The sequence below is a fragment of the Chiroxiphia lanceolata genome, chromosome 19 (assembly GCF_009829145.1).
Source record: "Chiroxiphia lanceolata isolate bChiLan1 chromosome 19, bChiLan1.pri, whole genome shotgun sequence".
Classification (NCBI taxonomy): Eukaryota; Metazoa; Chordata; class Aves; order Passeriformes; family Pipridae; genus Chiroxiphia; species Chiroxiphia lanceolata.
In genome coordinates, this window is record NC_045655.1 from 150903 (window position 1) to 177881 (window position 26979).

A 26979-nucleotide genomic window follows, 5' to 3' on the forward strand; every position below is an offset into this window, starting at 1 on the left:
ATTCTTTAACTATTTGTGACTCTATAGATATAGGTGAGTCTTGTAGTTGGTCTCCAGCCAAAATAGTTTTGATATTCTCTCAGACAGAGAGTGTAATTCTGTCAGTTTTCCCACTGGATGGGAAAACTTGGATGAACACCAAATGCTGAAACCACCGCAAATAATGAAACTGCAGTAAAGTTAGGCAGAAATCATAAAATCAACAAACACTCATGAAAGTCATGAGGAGATGACTTTGGGTATAAATACTTGACTGACATCCTTTCATGAGTGTCACAAAGCTGCAGGATACAGTCTACCCCAGCTCCTATTCACGTTTGGTTGGTTGGTTGTTCTTAAAGTTGTTATGGCCCACCTGATGAGGTGGGGTAACTGAGGTTCTTGCTAATAGATGCCTTGGGGTGGATTAGGGTGAAACAACATTGAATGACCACTGTATAAATATATATATATATACATATATATATATATATTGCAGGTCTATTTTGAAACAATTTAGTTGCAATGGAAAGGAGTTATGTAGCCATTTTGGTTATTATCTATAGAAATACAGCAATATAAAAGTATAATAATATCACTTAAGAAAATATAAGAGAAAGAAAGGATAAGATTAGATAGTAGAGAGGGAAGATATATCACCACCTGAGGACAAATTTCGATGCCTGTTGGTAAAGGTGGTGGTCACAGTCTTGATCCGTTGGGGCTGGGGGCCCATGAACCCAAAATTACAATGGGTTAATACAGGTTTAGGTTCAGGTGAAAATGGCCAGGTACCTCCCCTGGTGGGAGTTTTACTCCCCTGGCGGCTGTCTGATATAACACTGTGCGTGCATGCAGTCCTCTGGTGGAAGGCCTCAGAAATGAGTCTGGGGGTACCTTGGGGATCCTTGATGGTTTATGGCCCCTTCTAAGACATGACAGCTATCTCTCACACCACTGTAGTTGAGGCAGTTATTCCCCATCAGAAAGGATGAAAACCCTCAGGCCTACATGTGAATGTCCTGATACATCCCTCTGGGGAGAGTTTTATACCTGAACTTTATTGGAAGGCATGATAAAAAGCATTATCCCACCTCAAAGAATCTGCCTTCTTCCTGGCCTTTTCCCTTATCTGGCTCAAAACCCATCTTGTTGCTAAACCAAGGTTGGTTTGCCATGGTCATCCTCTGGCAGCGGGTGCACATCCCCTCTGCACCCAGGCTGTTCTTACGTAGCTTGGAGGTTTTGCCATCACATACCCCAAAAAATCTCCTCCTCCCCTTTGCTGGGGGGGGCATAAACCTGGTCTCAGCAAAGCATCTGCTGCTTTTGCAAAAGGCCGATTGTTTGAGTCATTAACCTTGAGTTTTTCAGTCTCTCAGAAGGATGTTCATGAGTGTTTAGAAGCTGGGAATAGGTTAAATGCTAAACTAATAAGAACGCTGTAGCAAATGTTCTTTCTAAAGTTTGTGTGACTGAAGCGATGGTGTACAGTGACCATAAATTAATAATAAAGCCAGCAGCTCCCATATAACTTTTCTTATTTTCACAGGACGTGAAAAGCATGAAGAAATTACGATGTTGATTTTAAATTGTACACATTGAGATGCTGTTATAGGACAGTAGCCTACAACTGTTGATTGTAGGACAATATAGGCTAATGAAAAGGAATTTCTGCCAAAACTTGAATCTTAAAAATAAAGGTTCATTTGTATATGAAACATACTGAAAGAAGCAACCAGTACTAAAGAGAACAAACAAACACGCAAACAAACAAACAAACAAAAAAAGGCTCCAAACATTTCCAAATATTGGATTTGAGTTTTGGGAGGCAGCAGGGGCAGGACTGTGGGATAACTCAAGTAGGATAGTACTTCAGGAAGTTTTTGGTTCACCCTCCTGTCATCTATGAGGTCAGACCAAGTTGCTCAGAGCTTTGCTTAGTCTGGTCTTGAAAACCTCCAAGTAGGAAGGCTGCACAGCCTCTTCTGGGCAGCCTGGTTCACTGCCTGACAAGTCTCCACAATGAGAAAGCTTGTCCTTGTATCCAATTCAAGTTTCTCTCAGCTGAATCTATGCCCAGTGTCTCATTCTCCTACAGTGCACCCGTGTGAAAAGCCTGGTTCCGTGTAATAAACAACTTTCTTGTAGAAACTGGAAGTCTGCCTGACATTGTAGAGCTTCAGGTCCCTCTGAAGTCTCCTCTGTAGGCAAAAAAAAGCCTTAGCCTCTTCTCATACCACATATGCTCCAGTTCTCTCCCCCATCTTTATGACCATCTGCTGAACTTGATGCACTTTGTTCCTGTTATTCCCATTTTGTGGAGCCCAAAACTGGATTCTGTATGTCATTTAACAAATCACTTCTCTGGATCTACTGGGTGTGTTCCTGTTAATACAGCCGAAGATGCTGTTGATGTTCTTTCTGCCAGTTGTATTTTCAGCTTGCTGTGATCTCAGTTCAATAAAATCCCCAAGTCCATCTCCACTGAGTTGATCTGCAGCAGCCCAACTGTGCAACCACATCTCTTGTTCTAAAGGTACTGCAGCTCATTGGCTGCATGTGGACATTTAGTTCTTCTCGCTTGTTTCCCAGACTATTTGCATTTGTATACATATGCTTAGGGGGTGGGGCTTTCTTTGCCCTGTTTTATCACACATGAGTTCTCATTTTTTCATGTCACCTTGCACCTTTTTCTTTCCACCACTGTAGACTTCTATTTCATAACAAAAATCTCACTTCTCTATTATTCCTAAAGCATTCTTAAAGTATTTCTCAACATGTTGGCCAGCTTTGCCAAGTGGACCCTCTTTCTCCCCAGCTGTTCCTCATCCTCTGAGAGAGACCTACAGTTGTCAAAGTCAAAACCCTGTCACAAAAACTGCTGTGCAAAATGAAGTGTCGACCCACATGATCCATGCCCTACTTCCAAGCCTTGTCCTCTCAGGATCAATGAGAACACCACCTTGGCCCTAATGTCCTACACCTTCACCCTCAGAATCATATAGGTACTCTTCCCTTGGTCAGTGTCTCCTGGACATTGCCATTGGTGTTTACATGGATAATCAGCATGGAATTGCAGTCTAAGGGCTGGACTGGCTTCAGCAGTCCACCTGAAATACCTCAGATCTAAGCCCTGAACAAACAGCAAACATGCCTGGATATCAAGTCAAGGTACCAAGCCCTGAAAGACACAGTTTCCCACTGCTGGCGCTTGCCATGCTTCCTGGTTCTGCTGCATGTGTCAGGCTCAGCTGGCTCCAAGTGCTCCCCAGGCAGAGCTCACAGCCTCTTGCTTGCTGCTGGAGACAGAAAGTATTCTGCAGTTGCAGATCTGCCAACAGTCATGCCTCTCTTGCCAGAAGTGACAACATCCAGCATTCCTGTCCCCAGGAATCAACAAGTGGCCCCAGGTGCTCCTGGCAACCCTAGACCCAGAGGTTTACATTCTTTCTCAGGAGATGAGTCTGTGCTAGGACTTCTGCAGTGCCTGTTGCTCCTGGGGCAGGGACAATGTCCACTGAGGTGTCACCTCCAATGCTGAGCATTCACACACTGCCTTCAGCAAAGTTCCTGTCCTTGGCAGACCAATATTCTAGGCCCTAACTTTGCAATTCAGCACCCATATAGCTCTCTCCCTAGTATTAGTGGCATGAATGTATGAAACTCCCTGACGGGGAGCCAGTTTTTCCCACCTGCAACCTGGATCTGAAGAGCCTTGAACTTGCTCCCAGAAGAACTTAAGCAGAGGCCAGGACTGTTGCACAAATTGCAAGCACCAGCAGCAAGCAACAATCCAAGCAGTGTCTGAGGCCCCTACCGGCATCCTGCCCACATACTTCCAGTCCTGAGGTCACTGCGCTCCCGAGGGACAGTCAGGGTCAAGTACACAGCAGATGGAGGTTGAGCACAAAGTGCCACCACCCCTTTATGGGCTTTCCACCACTTTCCTTCTGAAGAGATGGTCTCATGTGTTGCTCTGTGATCTCACCTTGAGAGACTGCTATTATCTAACAATTTTCTTCTCTTACCTCTAATGGTTTACTTTTGAGCTGATTGTGCTTCTCTGTTATCAGCTCCACCTTATCACTGGCCATAAACTGACCTGCTATGGATCCTGCTGGCATAACAAGCTCAAACTATATTTATTGCCTGAATTAAAATGTAAAGTGATTTTTCCAAAGCCCAGAGCTGCTCAGTATACTAAGACCTCTGCCAGCCAGAGTTCACAATTGTGTTTTCTTAATGGGTTCATTAACAGGAGCATTTACCCAAAAATGAAGACAAGCTGCTGTCCAGCAAAGTAGGCGCACATGGCTCAGTTCCCTGGGGAAGTTCCACACTGATCCTCACAGTGGAACAGCTGTGTGTTCCTGATCTCTGAGGGTTGTAATAATTTCTACTTTATCATTTTTAGTGTGATTATGGATTCTTCATGTGTAATAATCACAAATCAGATTTTGGTTCTTTCTGTCACTGTTGCCAGAATGATTCCTAGAGAATTCTATAGGTGAGTTGTGTGCTGTCTACAACAATGTATCTTTCAGATTTCAGTTTGCCTTCCTGATTGTGTTGAATAAGCAGTGTTTACTTTGAAAGCCTCTTCCCTCTATTAGCCTTCCTTTCACAGCAAATCTACTATGCATATAGTGAAACACTTGAATCATAACCTGCAATTCACAGATTTTCCTTTTCCTTCCTCCAGAGATTGCACCTTTAATAACAAAAAAATTAATCAAGCCATGCACCATATGTCTTATTTGCTGCCCTGTTCTTTGTGAGTATTGGTTTTGGTTTGGGGATGGGACTTTTTACAGTCTTTTCAGTAAAGAATAGGGTGGAATCCATAGTGCTCTGAAATTCTAACAATCTCACACGCTCTGTGTTAGCATTAGACACTGCTTAAAAACCAGAGCAGTAGGGGACCTGCATCACTGCTGTTTTCTGAAAAGAGAAACCTGAATCTGCTTTTCCAATATCAAGATTTCCTTGAAACATCCATGGAAATATCATTTATTCATTAAGAAAAATAAATAATACTACACATTGATACATTTTATTCATTAATACTGTTTCATTTTGATCTAACATTATAATTTACAGGATGCCTATAGATGCGGTTCAGCTTTACAGAACTGAAATAGTGGCCAGGTGACGCAAGCCTCTTATTGCGTGCGTGGGGTCCTCTGTGGTGTTTTGAAAAGAGTTCACATACACATTGCAAGCTTTCTCTGGAGCTGTATGGTCAGGAAACTTGTATTTAATCTTTAATCTCCTTTCCAGCTTTTTTCTTTTGTGCTTGAATTCCAAAATAGTTTTTGTGTATTTGTTAATAGTGGTGACAGCTGCAGCCATACAGCAAGCGAAGGAAGCCCATGCGAGGCTATAAACAAAAAGGTTTATCAGAAATTAGCAGGGCATTTTCATATCCAAGTCCTTCAATTTTATTTTTGAAAACACTGCACACATGTGCTTGTATTGGTGTGTATTAGGGAAAGATGAGCACATTTGGTGAGGAAGAAAGATTCTTGGTTAATGGCCATCTACAGACCTGATTTACATAGTTGACCTCTACATATTTGTTACAATATTCACATTTGACATTCCTGTTTAATGAAACCTTTCCTCCAGTTTCACTGTTTACTCTGCTTAGAGCTTAATGTCAGAAAAAGGAATTGCGAAAAATGCGTATGCATTAAAAAAATAAAAGATGTGATTACTCAGAGAACTAATCTCACAGGGGACACTGAGAAATATCCAAAAGTGTTTAAAAGAACAGAGAAAGCACAGTTAAATAGTTGACTAAAGCAGGTTCAGAGCACTGAAATGCATTCCTAGGAAAATACGGGTCACGATTAATAGAGAAAAAAGAACATGGAGTCTGAAATGGTAAAAGTAAAACCCTAAGAAGACAGAACTAAAAAAAAATTATATTGAGGTACAATTTGCCAAAAATAGGTGAAATTCCAGGCTGCCAAGAGGGCAATGCATGCTGGAGGTGTAAAAGCAGCATGTAAAAATATGTTCACAGTGGCATTGATTGGAGTTCACAGTGCAGGAACTTGCTCATCATTGGCTTTTTTAACATGGCAAGGTCACAATTATCAAATGAATTGTGCTTTGGTGGAGAAGTCAATCTCATCTCTCCCTCAGAGCTGTTTGTTACCCTATCCTTGATGTGGTTCAACAAATTAATTTCTGTTTTTAAATAAATCCTTCTCCCTGCCTGCCTTTTTCCCCATTTCCCCCCTCAGTGTTTTTGACCAGGATTGATTTCTAGGGTGATCAGAAATCAGATGTGTTGACAGAATTTGAGGATAGTGGAGTATGGCACAGGGATGTGGAAGGATCCCAGAAGCAAGAAGGGGCGCAGCTTAAGCAGTCTTTGCTCCTAACATCAAAGTACACCCTGAGTAAGAACTCTTATAACAAAGAGAGAGCAAGAATAGGGGAAAAATCATCAGATTTTCTCCCCATGCCAACAAAGCAAGAATGGGACAGCAGGTCTACCCGTGATGCTGTGTAACCTGTGGGTTCAACCAATCATGGTAGATAAGAACTGAAGATTCAGGCTCTGGAATGACATAAAGGGGGCTTAGTAGTTCTGAGTCACGTAGTTGGCATTTTTGGTTGAATAACTGAAGCACAGTCACATTAGTAAACAAATTGATAGAACTGATATCATGAAGCACAGATTTTTTTTTTTTAAGGTGCTTTTCCTAATTCATCTCTTTGAAGGACTCGGTGACATAAGGGTAAGAAACTGACTTCAAGAGAGCCTCTATAAAAACTGAAAGAAATTAATCTTTTATGAACAGATTCTCTTGTAGACCAATACTGTGTTAAAAGAGAAAAAACCCCCAAATACAGAAATAAATGGTTTTCTTTTGACAACATAAGTATACTGGTGTGATTTGTCAAAGTTTTTGCCAGAAATTTTGCTTTTCCATAAACAACTTGGAAATAATGGGGAGTGCCCAATCTGACTAGAGAGGAAGTGAGTCTTGTTATCAAGGGAGCCAGGGACTAAAGGGCAGTTTGGCTGCAGAGGAAATTCAGCATCAGTAAGGAGAGCATTCAACTTCAGTTCTGCCCAGAGGCAAAGGAGACAAGGGGAAATCAAGTAGGTTGACTGGATAAGGAAAAAAACTAAAGCTACCAGTCCTTCATCTGCATAAGAGATGCCAATAGAAGCTCAACTGGATTATGGATTTTCCATTTTCCTGTATGGAGCATTCCATATGAGGTGAGTTATGGGAATTTAGTACAGAGGGCATCTCTTTAGAGAGAAAATATCATCTTTTGATGTGAGGATGTCTCAATATGAGAAACATAATGAGCATGAGATATTCACCAATAACAGAAACATCTTTCAACCTGCAGGAAAGCTGCTGAAGAAAAGAGGAATACAGAAGGAATTTTTGAAGAGAAGTTCAGAGATATCACAGAGTTAGTCTATCCATTGTTAGCAATTCCAGCACAGTAAAGGAAAAAGAAAGGTCTTCATGTTTCTTTATTCGGCTTGCTTTAGTTTTAGATTACTGTCAAACAAGGTGGTGCAGTTGCAATTTAGGCCTAGGAAAAGGAAAGAAGAAAATAAATCTTGATAGAAAAATGGAGCATAAAATTCATTAGAAAAAATGCACCACATAGATCATCCTCCTCAATGTCTTCCTGTATGCAGATACTGATGGCTTGGAAAGTCTTGTGTTGGTAGAAGCATTTCTTTGGGCATTCGGTGGCCCAAGCTGTCCTGAATCATTAGAGGGCAGCCATGAAATGTTTAATTCCATGTGTGTGCTACATGGTAAAAGTCATTTGTTCAAGGGCTCAGGAGAATATTACCTGTAGTGGCAGCAGTGCTGACATCAGTGACTAACATGGTAATGATGGTGATAGTGGCATTGATGGAGTTGTGTCCGTTACAGTACTAGTGACAGTGATTTGGGTGTTTTTCTTCTTCTCCCAGTGGGATGGAAAGGAGGGAACAGGGTCCTCAGTACCAGTCTGCAGTTTTCTGTTTCCACTCCCATAGGAAGGAGCAGCTAATGAAGGAACACTCCTCCTTTTTCCACTGACTGTTCTTCTTGCTGGTTTTAGGGTAAAAACAGACCCAGTCCCATTCATGAAAGAAATTGAGAGACTTTCCAGAAAAGAGGTCCCAAAAAAAGGAAAGCCAAATTATTATTTCAAGAACAAACATGCGAATGAATGGAAGCAAAATGTAAGCCTGAAAGGATGGAAGAAGGATCCTGCACACCTTTTGTAATACCTGTTGAGGTTATCCAAGTAGCCCCTGGACATTGTCCTAGGTGTTGTCTCGATGCTTAGTGTTGGACCTTCTCAGGCACATTCTTCCTGACAGAAACATGATCACACTTTCGACTTTGAGCAAGTGGGTGACATATAGGTGCTGTGTCACCTTATCTGCTGGACAAACATGCTAAAATTCACCCTTTGTCACGAACTGGCTGATCTCCAGCTTGGGAGGACTGACCAGGTCCATCCTTCTGTGCTGTGAGAGCACTAGAGAAACATCTCTATCTATACACATGTAGCAATAACTTCAAACAAACTGCTTGGGAAACAGACTCCTGGAAAGTAACAGAACAATGTACACTGACCTTCAAATGAGACTTGAGTTAACAAGAAGTTGAAAAGTAACAGAACAAAAGACAAAAGAAACCCCAATTTCACTGCAAAAATCCCTGGTGAGTCTGCATCATAGGGACCACGTGCAGCTACAAGCGCCTGTTTGATAAAGATATAATAAAAGTAGAAAGAGCAACAAGAACAACTGAAAATGTGAGCTGTGATCTCACCTATCAGAGTGTATATAAATGAGACAATCAGTCTGAGCTCTGGTCTTCTGACCTAAAATATTGATCATGATTGACTTTTGATTTAACCCAATACAGTTGTTCCTATTCTTTTTCTCAGTCATGGTTGGGAAAATAGCAGCAGTGTCCAGCACCTGAATATTCAGATGCTTGCTATTGATCAGATTCTATGGATTTTCAAAGACACACTTCTATAGCAAAATTAATCTGAACAGCTCTCTTTCTGAATACTAGATCTCCTCAGAAATGAGGCCAAAATAATGTGGATTTTACCTAAGCCTATTTTGAACTTTGAATCATTACTTGTCTGTAATGTTCCAGATACAACAATCTCAAGCACATATGTGATAGGCAAATGCCAGCCCAAGTGGCTAAAGCTGAAAGAGTTTTAAGCAATTTATGTAAGGCAGTTGTCCTGGGAGATGACGATACTAAATCTGGGTCTGATGTGTATGGAGAAGAACCTCTGCTTTGTGCAGGGCAGTTGGACGTCTCTGTACTGCCTGTAGGAAGTCATATGCAAAACTCATAAGCTTAAATATTCTGTGTAATAATCTAAGACAACTGAATTTTGAGAACAACAACTGATTACTGAACTGCATCCTCAGGAGTGCAATGAGGGAAACCCATTGCTTATAAATTAGGTATACATTCCTTGAATGTAGGGTAAAACAACTGAAATGTAGTGGAAGAACCAAATATAAACCAGTAAGTACCAATAAGACCAGCCATAATCCCATGTGTGAGGTCTCCAGTCTTCAGGACCAAGATTTACCGTCATTTGAAATACAGTTGTGTACATCATGTGAGCAACCATACCCAGAAGACCTGAAAAGTATAATATTATAATAACATTAGAAAATTTATGTTGAGAGCGTTCTTCTATGACAACTGTTTCCAGTTATCCATTGAACTCCTGCAGAATATTTTATGAACTATCTGAATTCCATAAAGCACTCACAAATACTGGACACTAACACTATAATTTAGGTGTATTTAATGTGTCATGTATTGCCACTACGTTCATTCATACACTGCCTTAACACATATTCTCTATGGCAGAGGAATCTAGGGGGACAGTGGGACATGCAACTCACAGATTTTAAAAAGCCACAGACTGGTTGGCTCTCATCCTCTGAAAACTTCTTAATTATATAATACTGAGCAAGGATCAGCTATTACAGAAACGTGTTGCTCAATTGCATTGTGCTGGACACATTTCCCACAGTTTTCTGTCATTCAACGGAAAGATTTGTCAAAGCTGTGTGCCATTCCCACTGCTGTAAATTCAGTCAGATTTATCAATTATGAAGGTGAATAAAAAAGTGGACAACACTTACTAAAAAGTCCTGAAAGTCTAGGTTGTGAAAGAGGCTTATATTGAATAATTTAATTTTCAAAATTACTACTAGGCTACTGGCTGTTTCTAGGAGTATCTGTTTTCCCTAAACATTTTGTCTTCCGGTAGTGAACTTCCCTGTAAACATTGATGTTTTTTGTTTCCAGTTTCATTTACAAATCAATAAATACCCTTGAATTATCAACTATCCTACTGTCTAAAATGTATGAGCTTCTCCAAGCAGATGGTCCCATACCAAACTCGCAAGACCCAATTTGTTAGATGTTCTTAAAGTAGGTCTCTTTCAGGAATTGCACAGCTCGTGCTCTAGCACACAGTATCCCTGAGGCTCCTGGGCATAACAAATCCATGCTGACGGTGGCCTGGCTTCAGTAATTGCTGGGAAATGACCTTCCCTGAAATACTGGTATTGACTGAAGCACCACCCCCAGGCAATTAGGAGAGCCCTTGGTGTAACACCAAGCCAAGAGGTTTCATGTTTTCAATCTCTACATCTGGCACCATATGGCAGACTCCTTACTGAACTGTTTGGAAAAGTGGTTTGACTGTTGATGTGGCTATCAACATGTGGGATATTCTTTAATGTGATTTTTTTTCAATGTGTGGGAACGGAGACCAGTTGCCCATCTCTCACCAGAGAGGTGGTGTGTTATAGCTATTGCTGAATTACACAAATTTCTGTCCTGATTCCTCCAGTCTGGCTGCCTAGAAATGCGTATAACTGGAGTGTGAACATGAGCTCCTGTGCTGGAGCTCTCCTGTTAGTTAGCTCTTGTACAATCCTGAGTCAAGCTAGCATCTCAGCTGTGACTTCAGGGCAGTTTAGTGCCAGAGAAATGGTGAAAATGTTACTAATATAGATATAAAAGGCAAGCATAGTTATATACTTGCTTAGTCATAGTGCCTGTCAAGCTCCATTTTTATCAAAGGCCACTGAGGGATAAAGGACAGTGTTATCAATAATCTGTATTTCATAGCAGAGTAGTTAACTAGCAGTGCTTATGTATTTAAGAGAAAACACTCACAAATTAGAATAGTAATTTCTGTATAGCCAAGAGCCACATATGGGACATCATAAATCTACATACCTATGGTCAGAAAATGTCACAGAGAGATTCTTCTTTAACTGACTTCTTCTTCTGTTAGAACATACATTTTAGAATTTAATTTAGTCTGAGCTAAAGACTGAGGGAACTGAGAAATCAAATAGTAGCTTTAATGTGGTTTTTTTCAACAGTTAAATATTGTTAACAGGATTTTTTAATTGTATGTTTTCAATATAGCTAATGTTTCCAGTAGCAGAAGTTTAATTTGCATAGTCTGAAATGAAAATAAAAATTATAAAGTTTAAATAATTGAATTAAAAATGGCAAAAGCGATATATATAAAATACAAAATAAATAATATTAAAAAATAATTAATTGAAAATAGTATTTTCCCATAATATTTTGCTTCATCTTGTATTGTTAGTGTCTCCATAGGCATTATAAGAGTTTTGAAACTTGGACACTGTTATTAATTTTCAAATGGAAGACTATTCTGGATGCAATTAATTGAGATACTTAACCGTACCTGCTAATACGGTGACTACTGCAGAGAAGGCGTTGATCTTTAGCCCGTCAATGACAGAACTGTAGTAGCACATTTCTACTGACATAAGAATGTTTCCTGTCAGAAGCAAAATGACGTAGAGAAGCTCTGCTACAATAGACAGCCATAAAACCCCTGGAAACCAAACCAATAGCACTAATATTATAAGTAGTCATTTAGTATTTTCACCACTTCCTTCTTCTTCATTTATATAGTTCATACAACATTAAACAGAAGTTCAAAGGCTGTGAGGATACCACGATAAAATCTATGGGAAGACTTCAATGTCAATGGACACCCTGAATTATAATTTCTTCTACTGACTTGGCTGTTTAGTGGAAGAGCAGTTGCATGTTCCTGTTATACACTTAGAAGCTTACAGTATAAAATGGGGCAGTATGGTTTAATACTCAGCAGCTACCCTAAAATCACAATGAACCAAAGTTAATATAAAAAGAATTACTATCCAATTGTCTAGCTGTCATGGTCCAAAGAGAAGTGTGCAGGAACAGCAGACTATGTCACCCAGCTAACAAACTGTGAGGTCGTGCACATAGGGACACTGCCTGTGGGTCTAGTCATTAAATAAAATCTGCCCCATGGGCTTAACCTTCTACCAAACAGGATTTTGATTTTCAGAGAAGCCTTCATGAACCCAGGCACTCTCCAGGTTTCGCGGGGATTCATTTCTCTGGTTATCTGCTAATTCATCTCTTTTTGGATATCTGGTAATTACATCTTATGCAAGAAGTTAATCCTGCCATTAAAGTCTCTCAGCCTGCTGTTTGACCTTCGGCATGCCGATGTCCCACAGCCAGGAGCAGGAGACCACCCTGTGTCCAGATTCACAGTAGCAAGAACTGGTAAATGACCTTCCCTAAATTTTTTAAAAAACAAATAAATGTGTCCTGACACAACAGGTTGTACATTCAAGTACATTCATTTCATATGAAGATATATACAAACTATCATAACTTAAAAACCAAAACATTGCTAAGATACGTCCTTGACTACTAGACACCACTTAGGATAGCAGACAATGTGTGGTGAATAACCTCTACTGCTGACTTTGACAATGCCTGTGGGACTTCTTTGATTCACTGCCCATTTAGACATCAAATTCTTGGGCCAGGCTATGTGTGGGCATTCTTGGGCAAGGTTTGTTTCTCCAGAAAGTCTTTGTCTCATTAAAAAATCGTGATTTTCTTTAGAAACTCCAGATGTTACATTTCCCAACAGTTTTGGCTGCTCCAGCTGTGAGAACTTGCATCTTAATACTTTTAGTGAGTGAACCATCATTCCATATGCACTGACCAACAGTGATCATCCCTGTGTATGAGACCCACAGGTGATAAATTCAGGAAGGTTGAGCCTGCTGAGTTTTGTGCACACAGTGACCATAGGCATGTGCAGAACACAACATGGCTCTTCTCCTGTGCAGGGCAGGAGCCTATTTCCACACAGGATTTCACTGCCCAGGAAGAGCTTGTAAGTTTGGTGTTTAGGTACATTTGGCTGTCTCGATCTAACCTGCCAGTGCCTGTGATGCTTGCTGGTGCTGTTCACAGAGTTAGTTTCAGCACTATGTCCAACAGTAATTTTCCTTGTGAGGATCTCTCAGGGCAGAGCCTAGAATACACGCATCATTTCTGAGGACCATGTCTGTGTGACTACACCCATATCTCATTCTATGAAACTCTTGAATTATTAATACTCAGTGACAACCTGCAATAGGTGGAAGGAAGACTAGCCTTCAGAGACTGAATATTTCTTCTTGTCCAAGGGGCTGAAGTTGCATATCCAGGAAAATACTCCACTCCCAGTATCCTGGAAAGAAAGCCTTTTTTTTTTTTCTGGATCAGCTACTTGCAAAGTGATTGGTCTAATCAGACAAGTTTTTACGTTGTTTTTACACTGAGGGGGCACTTCACAGCATCTGCAGGAGTGTTTTATAGGAATATGAGTCCTTCTTTGGAGGAAGAGAATAGAAATGTCTCCTCACAGCTCTTTGCAAGGCACAGGGAGGAGATTCTGACTGTCATCAGAGAGCATAACTCCCTCAAGTCCCCTCAGCATACAAGAGTGAATGTTCACACACTGCCTGTCCCTCTGCCCTCTCAATTGTGTGGTGCAGGCCACAGAATTCTTGCCTGGGAACATGGAGTTATGATGAAAAAGCGTGCAAAATTTACAAATTTATTCAAAGTAATTTCAAAAGCCACTCATATTCAAATGATGTGTCTTCAAAAAGACATAGATTGATATTTGAAGTCATATGGACCTCATTTTGAAGTTGAAAAACAAAATAAAGGAAAAAAAAATCTGTGTAGGATCAAAGCTAATATTTTTGAAAGTAAAATGCAGAATACTTATATTGGTAAATGTGATCAAGAAAGTTTTGATTACACAAAAAAATATGCATACCTACCTCGATCAGAAGCTGGAGTCAGACTGATAAAGCTTCTACATTTCTCACCTAAAAAAAATCAGGATTACTTTGTATTCTGTAATGATCTAAAGAAATAGATTGATAGAAAGAGGAAAATGCAAAATCTATCAGAAAAGTAGAAACTGGGATGATCAGGAAAAGCTATTTTTGATGTATATTTGTACACAGAGTGCCTGGGACATCAACCTACTCCTGGGGCTTAGATAGAGAATCCTTACAGACTTTTTCAAGGTGGAACCAGAGCCTAGAAGACAGAGAAAGGCTATGAAATGAGTTCCAAAAGGCAGTATCTGTGAAAGCCAGAATAGGAAAATTATCAATTCCTTTGGAAGATTGTCAACCTGGGTGCAATCTTCCCTGTGAGAGGAGAGCTGCTCTCCTTACAGCAACAAGGCTGCTGCTCACTCAAATTACTTCTAAGCTTCATTCCAATTTCTTTCTGTAAGCTTTGATTTTCAAACCCACGTGACCCCCTGAGCCCCACACAGATGCTGTGAACAAAGCTCTTTGAATTAATTCCTCTCTGCTCTGGAAATGCTGGGTGTTTTTTTCGAGCTCCTAACCGCACCAAGTTGGAAAATATGAACTGGTCATAGCAAATGCACAAATTACGCAACCTGGTATTCATAGCAATCACCACTTGAAAGGTAGCTTTTGGACATGTAGTTTGCTCTGATCTTTGAAATTTACCCCATTAATACTGCATAATTTACAAGGCTTTCTGGTAGAACTGGATCTTCAGGACAGGTGACTGTGAAAATATTTGCATTTTATAGCACAGGTGACAACTGATTTGATTTCTCTGAAGTTCTGTTCTAGTTTTCGTTTGTACAGTGATCAGGACAACAAGGGAAAAACTTAGTGTTGATCTGGATTTACAATAAATGCTTGAATTCTTGAGTCAACAATCCCCTTATACAAAAATCCTAAATTAACTGGAAAGTTTCTGTAATTGTAAGCTAATTTCATTCTACAGATATTTACATATGCAGAGTGAGACTCAATTACATGCTACCATTTTTGACAGGTAAGTCTTTGAATCATGTTTTAACAAGGTGAAAAGAATCACCTTCTGCTTTGATTTATGAAAGGTGAGATGACAGTAAGAAAGTAGAAATACTCGTGGTCAAGAGGAAATCCAGGAACTGACTAAGATCCCACAGATTTAATAGTGCAAATGATTTTTAAAACAAAAAAAGTCAATTTGTGCTTTTTATGTTGCCATAGAGGATCAGAAGCAATTGTTTAAGGAAAGTATGTTCATTTTGACTAAGGGAAAATGGAACACTTCCCTGTTAAAGTAATTTAACTTACTGTTATGGTTAGAAGAATAAAAAATAAATAAATCTTCATCTATACCACAACCTATCACTAAACCAGAAAGACAGCCTGTCACTCTAATGTTCTTTGCAGAACTCGTTATGAAATCTTGACTAGATAGTACCCTCTAGGGTCCCCTTTGCCAGAGAAGAGTAACTTTTTAAGGATATGAGCGCAACAAAATACATACATGATAATGCTGCAGATCAGAAGAGGACACCAAATAAGTAGGAAGAACTCTGATTGCTTTCTTGAGTAAATTTACATGGTTTTACTCACCTTCTTCATTTATCATTTCTTCACAGGAATACCAAATCCCAGCATGAAACTTTCGCTCAACGAATTTGTCATCTCCTGTCTCCCAAATATACTGCACAGCTTGGCTGTTGTTGGCATCAGGGCTGTTGAAGCGGATGCAAAGATCCCCCTTGCTCTCTCCTGTACAGAAAGGTTTGGCAACTTTTCTTGTCCCTTCACACCAGTAACTGCTACTGAATGCTGTAATAGAGAAAACTAAAGAGAGAAAACTGAGAGAAAATGCTGCTGAAGCTCTGTGCCGTCTGTCTGTCTCTGGGAGTGAGGCTGGCATCCTCCAGGACTGCACTAGCAACTATTCTAGAAAAAAAACCTTTTAGAAATTTATGCATCTATCTGCCTGGTGAAACACCTGCCCGTCTTTACCATCATATACTTCATTCCTCTCAGAAAATTGTACCAGCTCAGGAGTTAAGACAGAGAGCAGAGATATGGGCATGACCAGAAATCATGTGGCAGGAAAGATTAAGGATGTAGGACAGTGTTGTTTGGCAGTAATTTGTTGTGAAAGAAATATGAGGAATAGGGGCAATAAATTACAGTTTGCCCCACGAATCACAGGAGTAAAAATACACAGAACACAGAAGCATTGGAAGTACCCCAGGATGCAATCAGAAAAGTTTTGTTTATACAAAAAATTATGCCTATTTACCTTGATTGGCAGACGGAGTCAGACTGATGGAACCTTTATATTTCATAGCTAAGAAATAAATAAAACAATAAAAGCTCCTGTTACACAGTGTTTAAATTGAATACAGTTGTGACTCTTACTGTAAGGAAATTATTAAGGAGCTAAAGCCAGTTGCTAAGGATTTCACAGCCATTGCAGCACTGCTCAAGAACACTGGAAAGGCAAATGCATAATGTCAAAAGTTCCACCAGTGACAAATGAAAGTTGTAAGTTACCTGACTTTGTTATTGACAGGTTCCTGGGCACTGTCCAGTCTGCCTCCATGAACACATAATACAAGTTTTGCCCAAGTTAGGTGAAACAGTAGAGAAAATGCTGAATTATTCTCATTTTGTCTGTGCATCTACTCTCCCTGAAACAGCATTTCTTTTCTCTTCATCTAGGAAACATGTCCCACCTTGACATGTTATATGTATTTTTTTTCTGACTATTTGATGATGCAAATAAGTGATGCAAAGAACCAAAAGGAGCAGGAGTGTTGGTAAGTGACTATTTCATTTTACAGCTGTAAAGTCAAAACACACACCATAGGGGAGAATGATACCACAGGACAGTGAAATTACATGTATATCTTTTAATGAAAATCTTTTGTATTTTTAAGACAACTCTACCCAAAAATGTCAGAGTTGGAGAAGCATGTGGATAGATAAGTCCCCTCATGAAACTCAAAGGAACAGGATAAATTCCTGCTTTAGGTTGTTACGAAGAGCTCAGTTTATAGGGCTGACCAGCAACAGAGTGAAAGACCAAGCAGGTCTGGACTAAAAAGGCAGAGCAAATCTCACAACCCTGAAGTCAGATGTAGATTGAGCCAAGAGTTATTATTTTCTACATATTTGTCTTACTGCATTTTCACAAGGATGTAACATTTGTGAACCGCTGAGTCCACTGAGCATTGACACTGCTTCTGGACAGCTTTATCAACTGCACAGCAAGTATGAGGGGAATGAAGGAGGGAAGTCCTTCTAAAAGGATTATACATTTATCTATTTTTCTATTCCTGTGAATAATCTGCATATGGCTGTATTCAAACATATTTTGAGACCTGTGAAACCACTGATACCTTCTGGTTGACAACTGCAGTCTAAGATGTTTCATGGAGACAATTTTCTGCTCATGCCCTAGCAATGCTGGTACCACAACTTTCAAATCAATTCTTCATATAAGAATGCTCTATATAATAGGAGAAATATATTGCACAAGCATTTATTGGTTAGTTCTGTCAAAATGCGAAAAAAGAAAGAAAATAAGAGAGTAGCAAATTCATTACCTGGACCCTCCTTCAAAGTGTTATATGCAGTAATTTTTGCCAAAGTTGAGAGGGCACAAGGGTGGGCAACTGTGGTGAGCATTCAGCAGTATGACTTTCCTTGCTTACAGTGTTCTAGTAAAAATTGTAAACAGTAGCTCAGAAATTCAAACTTCAGCTCTGCCTTCTGTCTTTTCCACTTTCTAGGTGGTATTAGTGTCCTTACAATATACTGTGGGTCTCCTGCTCTGACCTAGTCCTGAGGAGCATTAATTCTAGATAGGGACCACAGAATTCCTTCATGGTTAAACTTCTGATGATTTTAAGAAGTGAGCATGTAAAAAACCAACAACTCGTAGATGTCAGTAACTAAAGAACACACTCAGCTGCTGAGTGATAGCTGTCAGTGGAGAAAATGAGGGGACTTGCATGCTTGTATGTAAGTGATGCAGCGCAGTTCATACCCTCACTGAATCACAGAATCATAGAATGTCCTGAGTTGGAAGGGACCCATAACTGCCAGGCCGCTGGAGTTGGCTGGATGCATTTCCACTGTGAAGAGCACTTCCACATCCCATGTCTAGGTACTCTTTTTTTTTACCACATTCAGACTTTATGTAAAGATGAGATATGAGTGTACATCACGCCCTTCGCCACTCCTGGATTCCTCCAGAAGAGAGTTTTGTTACATGTGTAGAGGAGGGAGTGGGGTCACCCTGGCAGTCAGGCTGATGGGGTGTGCTGTAGGGTGTATCTGCCACACCGTTTGGGTTTAGCCTAGGTCTGTCTTTGAAAACTGAGCTCCTGCTGGCCTCCACAGCCCCAGGGTGACATCTCTGCCTGTACTCCAGCTATGTTGCTCACACCTGGAGGTCTTGGCCAACAGCAAATTGAATATGAGTCAGCAGTGCCCTGAAGGTAGTGCCACATGAAGAGCCCAGAGGAGCCTTATCAGGAGCTGCTGAGGGAGCTTGGGTTGTTCAGCCTGAAGGAGACTGAGGTCAAACATCACTGGGGTCTGCAGCTTCCTCCTGAGGGGCAGCAGAGAGGCAGCTTCATCTCTTCTCTCTGTGCCAGTGACAGAACCGGAGGAAAAGTCTGGAGCTGTGTCAGGGGAGGTTTAGGTTGGATATTAGGAAAAGGTTCTTCCCCCAGAGGGTGGTTGAACACTGGAACAGGAAATGATCACGGCTCCAACCCTGCCAGAGCTCCAGAAGCATTTGGACAACACTTCTATGATTCTCTGATTCTGAAAAGGACACGAGCTATCCTTCAATAGCCACAAGTTTCATTTCTCTTGGAAACAAATGACACAACATCCTCTTGACTCTCCATATTCCCAACTCAAAACATGACAATTATAAACTAGACCCTAAAATTATTGTATTATAAATTATTTTATTCTCTAAACCTACGCAATGTATAGGTTTATTAATGTATTCAGGATTTCTCTACAACTGGAAAAATTTTTTGAAAATTTAAGCTGAAATTCATTGTCAGTTTCTCCAACCTGGCAATTGAAGCTGTGAAGAAAACACTAAATGCCACAATAATTGTAGCAAAATTTTAACTGCTAGTCACAAATTTTTTTGCACATTTAGATTCTCCCTGATCCTGCACTGGCATATTTACAAAACATGACAGTTTGCACATTTGCACATTTGCAAAACATATTTGACAAAACATGATCAGAAAGCATAAACCCAACTATTATTTAGCTACTTTCTAACAGCCAACTAGAGTCAGCAAGCTTCCTACAAAAAGTTTTTCTTATGCTCCAAGACATCTTTTAATGATTTCGTGAGGTGTGTGTAAGTATACATGTGAATTTATGGAGCTGGATTTCATTCTGGCAAAACCACTGGCAAAATTCCCATGGAGCTTCAAGGGAACAGTATCAGCCCCTTAATGTTTTAATAGTTTTCTGACTTCTTATTGGCTAATGGACAAACTACAGTAAGCAAAATTGCTGTGAAGTTTAAAGTAAGCTCTCTCTGCCTTTAATCAGAAAAACCGAAAACGTAGTTGGAGTCTGGCAAGCCTAGACAGTTTAGGACACTTCCTCACTTATTTGTAGAGAAGATTCATGGAACAGTGGCACTCATAAAAGAAGACCTTTTTTTTTATTTTTATTTTTTTGTACAAGACAGAGTGAAAAAATTGATCTACAGTAGAGTGAAATATTGGGACAAATTTAATAGAATGGGCATGGTGACACTTTTTGGTCTTGATTCCAGCATGGGACTCTGGACCAGAATATCTCCCACATCTGCCAGCTCTGTCATGATATTCTTTCTCGTGAAACAGGTAAGCTAATTCAATAATTAATAATGGACAGTATGAAAGCAGATTTCTACCTCATAGCATTTTAACCTTCACAAACAGCATGTTTGTTTCAAAAATCCTTCTGACATAACAACTTATTTTTATTACAAATTAGTCATGAGAAATGTTGGCTGCAAAGCTGCAGAGTTTTATATTAGAACTCAATTCTACTAGGTCGTTTATTACAATTTGCTTCTATTAGTACTCATTCACACTGTGAATAAATTGTGTTTACAACCATTTATATAATCTCTTTTCCTACCAAGATTGGTCAGTATTGAATTATATTTGTTTTTCAGTTTTCCTACCAGATATCATTACTATTGTGAATCATGTTTATTTTCTACTGTTTTTACTCTGTTCTAAAACCAGTTTTGCTTTGTTTCTGGCACTACCTTTTAGCTTTTCTCTTGTATGAGGGGTGAGCATTGAATCTCCCATTTGTGAAATGTGGCGTTACTGGTTTCATTCAGCACCTCCCCCTCCTACAGAAGGCTAGTAAATCTGTATAGGAGTTCTACCTTTATTTCTTGTAGAGGTCCACTAAACTATTAATTCCCTTTTTTTTTTTTTTTGCTAAATCTATTAAAAAAATCTGAATTCTTACTTCTTTCTTCTATATTGTCTTATAATTTGAAGAATTTTAGGTATTTAATGATAAAATATCTCAGTGTAATTCACTTCAAGGAAATTTTCAAGTAGGTTTTTAATAATCATTATTTATTAATATCAATCTTGATTTGAATAAATTTTCAAAATAATTAATAATATGTGGTAAATTTCAATTCAACAGAATAAAATTCATATATAGATTTAGGGTACATTTCTTTGAAATGAGTGTATATGGGCATTAATACAACCGACAAATTTACTCTAAACTGAAAACAATAAGGTATTTCTATCCACTCCTTCTCCATTCTTTTGGCTTTCTAAGGAAGTGTGTTTGCATCTCTATGTTCTGGAGAGCTGATAACTGTGTTTCTAGCTGTTTTGTGCAGAAAAAGCTACCAGGAAACACAATTTTTTTTTTTAAAAAGAAAATATTCCTAATGCTTTTCTATAATTCAAATCTGGGGCTTCTCTGTTTGAAGCTTCTGTTTATAGAACTGAAACAACTCTTAGGCTTGTGAAACACCTCGACCAAAGCACTGGTTCCATCAGTGTTAACAGAAAATCTCCCAAGTACTTGTGTGAGATCAAAACTTCACAAGACTATAAATCATAGTGAATTATTTTGTCATAGTGGTTCTTGGAACTTGTTTAAAGAAATATGTGCTATATTTCTTTATATTTTATTTCATAAGAAAGAAAAGATTAAAGGAATAAGAGTCATACATCACTATATCTGTATTTTCTAGCAAAAACTTCAATAAATATGAAAAATAATAAACCAGGACCATGGCTGAAAGAATAAGAAAATATTTAACCTTTTATTTCTAGTTTACACATACATTGAAGGATTTTTTTCTGTCCATTATAGCATAGTCTCAATAAACAGAAACATTTCATTTCACCAGTAGCTTAGTACAAAAAAGTAAAAGCATGAAATCCTGATTATACTGTGGTCACTTATGAAAAATTTAAATTTAAACCAGTCTGCAAATCATATATAATCCATTTCCTAAATGAAAGTTTCAGGCAGCACTTTCTGCTGCATCCAAAATATTTTTAAACAGAGGTGTCATCTTGGTGCAGTTTGTGGACTCTGAGCAAACTAAATAAATTGCTGATTTCTTTTGAGGTATGACCATCAGACTTAGTCATATTATCCAGACAGAGTTGCACTAGGGGCAAGTACTACTCATTAATGTTGTCCTGTACTCCTTCTCAGCATCCTCTCCTGTATGTACAACTCCAGAAACGTCAATATTTCCCTGTACTGCAACATTTAGGACAGTAGGAAGAATTTCTTCACAGAAAGGGTGATTTGATTTTGGAATGGGTTGCCCAGGGAGTGGAGGAGTCACTGTCCACAGAGGTGTTTAAGGAAAGACTGGATGTGGCACTCAGTGCCATGGTCTAGTTAACGTGGTGGTGTTTGGTCATAGGTTAGACTTGATCATCTCAGAGGTCTTTTCCAGCCTAATTGATTCTTTGGTTCAATGATTTTCAACAGATGGTTCATGTAACTTCATTTCTACAGCTAAATACAAATTTTCAAAAAGTCCTGACATATATCCTCCAGCTGTGGCTCCTACAAGCAAAACATTGCATTAGGTTTATCATGGTGCGTGCTCTGCCAAAGGATTCATGTTTCTCTGTGATCTAAATGACCCTTATTTTCCCCTGCCATGTCCAGGGACACCTTCCACCAGACCAAGTTGCTCCAAGCCCCGTCCAACATGGCCTTAAACGCTTCCAGAGATGGGGCATTCACTGCTGCTATTGGAAACCTGTTCCATTCTGATTAGTAATTTAAATCTTTTATATGTTCTTTTAAGTATATTTAAAATTGATTTTTCAGATCAACTGACAGCCCAACTTTTTTTTCAGCTGCAGCTCTGGTTTTACATAGACTTGATGTTTTTTCATGAGAAAGTTTCATGGTAGAAAACCAAGCAACTCACAGGTATTTACATCAGTAGTGACCAGGTATTGGCTATCTGACCATGCCTGCAGCTTAGAAGAAATGGACAATTCCATAAGGAAGTGATGTGGTTCATTTAGGCTTAAACTGCTCCTCACTGTGGTTGAGTGAACTTCTTCATCACTGTCTGTCAACCTTGTTTCCAGGAATGGAACCAAACAAGCAGTCATGTAGCAGTGAGGCTTTCTTTGTATTTCCTTGTCTGCTTAATGCATTTGTTTATCAGAAATTGAAGTGTTCTCCCTTAAACACTGTCTTAAAGTCCTGTCTCCAAATGCGTCATCTCCATGTCTCTGCCTCTTCAAATGAGGTTCACCGACCTATGAGTGTCTGAAAAATCTCCCATGGTTCCCAGCATTTTGAGGCCTGGATGAGAGAAATGTCAAGATGCTTTTTATTTTGGAAACATGCATTCCTTTCTCATGCCTGTTGTAAATATTCTCTCCTTATCTTACAAGCCCATCAGAGGAAGAATAATTATAATCTTCCTACTCCCTGTAACTTAAGGTAGAATGTCTGGAAATTAGCTGAGAGACTAAAAACAGAGCACTGAGTGGGCAACATTTTACACAGTAAAAACATGCATGAAATAGTGATCCTAAGGAAGACCTAGCTCACAGTTTCCATTGTTCTTGTTTTGAAAGTAAATAAATACAGTTTTCTTTCTTTAAAAAAAAACCACTCCATAGGTTCAAAGGAACAAATACAGGTGAAGTTCACAGCCATACATTGTTCTGGTTATAAATCTCAGCCCTTAGCACATCGCAAAGCTCAGACAAGTTCAGAACAACGATGCATGTGGGAAAGGCAGTTTCAAAAAAAAGGGTCTAGTCCTGGCAAAAGGAAATTGACTTTTCCTGGAGAACAGAAAAGTATTCTTTTGGTAGAAGGATTGTTTTAGAAAACTTACATTTGGTTTGGTCACCAAAATTTACTGATTACAATTGGTAACATTTTAAATTTTCATTTGCATTTTCATTTTCGGTAACTTACAGTGACAGTGTTTTTTGACTGCTGGCCTGCCTCTGGCCTCTCAAAGCCCTGGTTTCAGGAGACCAGGGTGCTTATTGCACAGAGATTTCTTAGGCTGGTGTTCTTTTCCCTGGATAAAAAATGATCAAGTCATTGTGCTAATATTGGACTGTAAGCAACATCTAGCATTATCCTTTCTCTGCTGCTTGGATCCTAATTGGGCATTTCTTCATCAGCCCAAATTACCAAAATTATCAATTTTGCATTTAATTCTTCTATTTTTGGCTATTGCTTTTCTAAACAGTAATTATCAGCTATGGTCCTCTTAAAAGCCTCTGCAGTCAGTGTTGTATGATAAAGATGTGCCAGAAAATATGAATATCCATATATTTAGGGAGAGCATGTTAAAGTATGAGAGTCCCCTTGGGAAAACTGCAACCCTTACATTGCTAAAGGTGTATGCCGCAGATGTCGACACCATCCTAAGCACTTCAATCACTGTATATAAAATCATTACTAAAATTTGTCTATAGTTGGGAAATTTTAAATTTTTTTTTAAGAGTATAGTAGATTTGATATTAGAACTAATTTTATCATTGGAGATAAATTTAATTTTTTTCCTCTCTGCTAGCAACTATTGATTTACATCCCTGACTTCACCTTTTCATGCTAATGTCTAGGTCTCTTTCCTTTCTGCCTACAGTCTTCCCAGTGCTAAGGGGGTAACTCAAGCCAGCACATCCAAGCAGGGCTCCTAAGACTCTACTCTCAGTCCCTTTATCAATCAGCACCGGCAATCCCCTCAAGCCCTGTGACCACAGAGCTATCCACATCTTATAAATGCTGCAACTCTCTCCCATGCGACATGCAAGAATTTGTCTGTCAAAGCAAGTGCCTGTTCAGACATCGATGTCCTTTTTTGTTTTACTTGCGGTCTCAGCCCATCTTCACCCAGAAAAGAAAACAGTGGGTGATAGGCCCAGTATGACCTTGTGGGTTGAGGGTGGATTGTTCTTGCTTTTAGGAGCAGCTAAGCGTGTTTGGGCACAGAAGATTCCAGAGCACAGTACAGGGTGAGCAGGCAAAGAGAAAGAGCCAGAGCAAGTGTTCTGGTTCCAGCCATGGTAGGGACCCAGAGATTATTCCATGACACCTCACATCATTGCTGGGGGAGGGGGAGGGGACTCTCTTCCAGGGGGAAGAGAGTCAAGCAAATGTGGAGGAAGGACCTGTTTGGTACTGTCTGTTTTCAGGGGTTGATTTCCATGTGAGTAATTTCTTTTCTTGTACCCTCTATCCTTAGTACTGATGGTGTTGCTGTTCTCTTTCTTGTCTCATTGCTATTTCCAGTAAATTGTTCTTGTGATCTTTGCCTTTGTGCCTCCAGTTGGAGAGGAGAGGGGAAGTGGCTCATGGTTTTATTGGGAGTACTAAACTGGAGAATACAATTCCTAAACCATGACAGCCTGGAGCCAGGAGCCTGCCAGCATAGGAGCAGCCAAGCAGTGAAGACTGCTCTTGTAATCACAGGATGACGGCTTTCCAGAAGGGACTCAGTAGAGTCTACTATCATTAGACTGACTAAATCTGAACTTAAGACTGTCTTCAAAGCTTCACTACTAAAAGGGAGATTTTTCTTGATGTGCTTTTATTTCTATTCTTTCTAAACAGATCACATCAATGTCATATTCCAGATTAAACTGTCTTCAGAAATGTAGCTTTTCAGAATTTAAAATTTCTTGATCTCCTCTGGAAGAGGAAGACCAGACCGGAAGGTGTAGAAAAAACCAGCTTTGAAAATATCTAAAACATAGATATTACATAGTAATACTAGACATTATATATTGATATAAGGTATTAGATATAACATTAGATATTGAAAACATCTAGAACAAAAAAACCCCCAACCCCAGCAAAGCCCCCCAATCAGGCAAAAGCACCTCATCCTAAAAAAGAAAAAAAACCCAAACAAATAAAAAGGAAAATAAATGTACTTATAAAAGTTCAGAACATAAGAAAATCCATTTGTGTGAGATGTTTTATATGGAGAAAATTTTGAAAAGGGGAAAAACAATTCTCCGTTTTATTACATGGGTAATCTTGAGGGCAAAGACTCCTCTCACCTATGGACACAACAGGAAAGCAAATTAGTGTCCTGTCCAGGCAAAAAAGGGCAGTAAAACTAAGATTTACAAAAGTGTTTCTTAAAAAAAAAAAAAAAAAAAGAGGAAAAGAAATATGTCTAGGGCACAATTGTGCAGCTGCTAGTGAAATAAGTGGTCTTTGAAATGCTGGACAGGAGTACAGAACACACCAGAGGAAAGGTGGTAGTAGTTAAATAACAAAAATAACAAAGCTTATTCATTACTCTTATATTCTTTTTTTCTTTTTTTTTTCTGTACTACTCAACCAGGTGTGCTTGATTTTCTTTAAAAAACTGTAAAAATAAACAACCCTCAAAATTATCGTCAATCAGATTCCTACATTAAACTAGCAGAAACATAAATCCATGGCTGACCTTGACATAAGTTAACTATAAAAAGACTAGAAAGACTGTGAAGTTAGTGAAGATCAGCACACATTTTCTACAGTAGAGGAATGAAATGACAATATTTTTAGTGCACCCTCACAGTTCCTGGCAATTAAATGTCTATGCAGATCTTTTAAAAGGGACTTTACAGAAGTTGAAAAAAAATTGTGGTAATATAGCACTATGGCAATATATTACTTGTTTGGGCAGAGACAGTAAATGAAGAAATTTCAATAATAGTGTGGTGAGGCCCTGGCACAGGTTGCCCAGAGAAGCTGTGGCTGCCCCATCCCTGGAAGGGTTCAAGGCCAGGTTGGATGGGGCTTGGAGCAATCTGGGATAGTGGAAGGTGCCCCTGCCCATGATGGGGGGCTGGAACTACATGATCTTTAATCTCCCTTCTAACCCCAAGCTTTCTGTGTTTCTGCGATTCTATAATTTCCAGAGAAGGAATGTCTGTCTTTATCTCCCTTTTTATCTACCCTCCATTGTCCTCTCTGTCCTCTGCTTTCCTCTTCTCTGACATTTCTTAAAATGGAAAGAATCCTGCCATTAAAAACCACAAGATTCTAACTGATTTTCCTCATGTACAGTATTTTCACTCCCAGGCCAAAGGATCTCTGCTGGAAAAAACCACTACTGAATGGAATAAATATAAACAGGAATGCTTGAAAATGCTACAGGAATCAACTATAGATACTGGTAAGGAATTAAACAGCACAATAAAGAACTGTGTTAAGTAACATTAATGAATATGCAAATCATGAAATTA

General features: G+C 39.3%; 2 protein-coding genes across 4 annotated transcripts in view; one reads left to right on the forward strand and one right to left on the reverse strand.

Moving 5' to 3' along the window:
• Positions 1 to 5106: 5106 nt before the first annotated feature.
• On the reverse strand, positions 5107 to 16133 carry GSG1L2 (GSG1 like 2). The gene is made up of 5 exons (XM_032706742.1): positions 15818 to 16133; positions 14198 to 14245; positions 11752 to 11904; positions 9536 to 9647; positions 5107 to 5362 (listed from the first exon to the last, which is right to left on the reverse strand). Exons 1-5 carry the CDS (start codon positions 16125 to 16127, stop codon positions 5107 to 5109), a joined length of 879 nt encoding a protein of 292 aa, XP_032562633.1. The 5' UTR covers positions 16128 to 16133.
• A 792-nt stretch (positions 16134 to 16925) lies between these two features.
• Positions 16926 to 26979, forward strand: part of GLP2R (glucagon like peptide 2 receptor) — a 38288-nt gene continuing 28234 nt past the window's right edge. Inside the window, exons 1-3 of one of the 3 annotated variants that reach the window (XM_032707019.1) lie at positions 16926 to 17025; positions 19944 to 20100; positions 26801 to 26909. In XM_032707019.1, the coding sequence (XP_032562910.1) occupies positions 19996 to 20100; positions 26801 to 26909 (214 nt within the window). In that variant the 5' untranslated portion in view covers positions 16926 to 17025; positions 19944 to 19995. Of the gene's footprint in view, positions 17026 to 19939; positions 20101 to 26800; positions 26910 to 26979 lie in introns of all 3 variants that reach the window. The other 2 variants (XM_032707017.1, XM_032707018.1) reach the window with 2 other exon arrangements.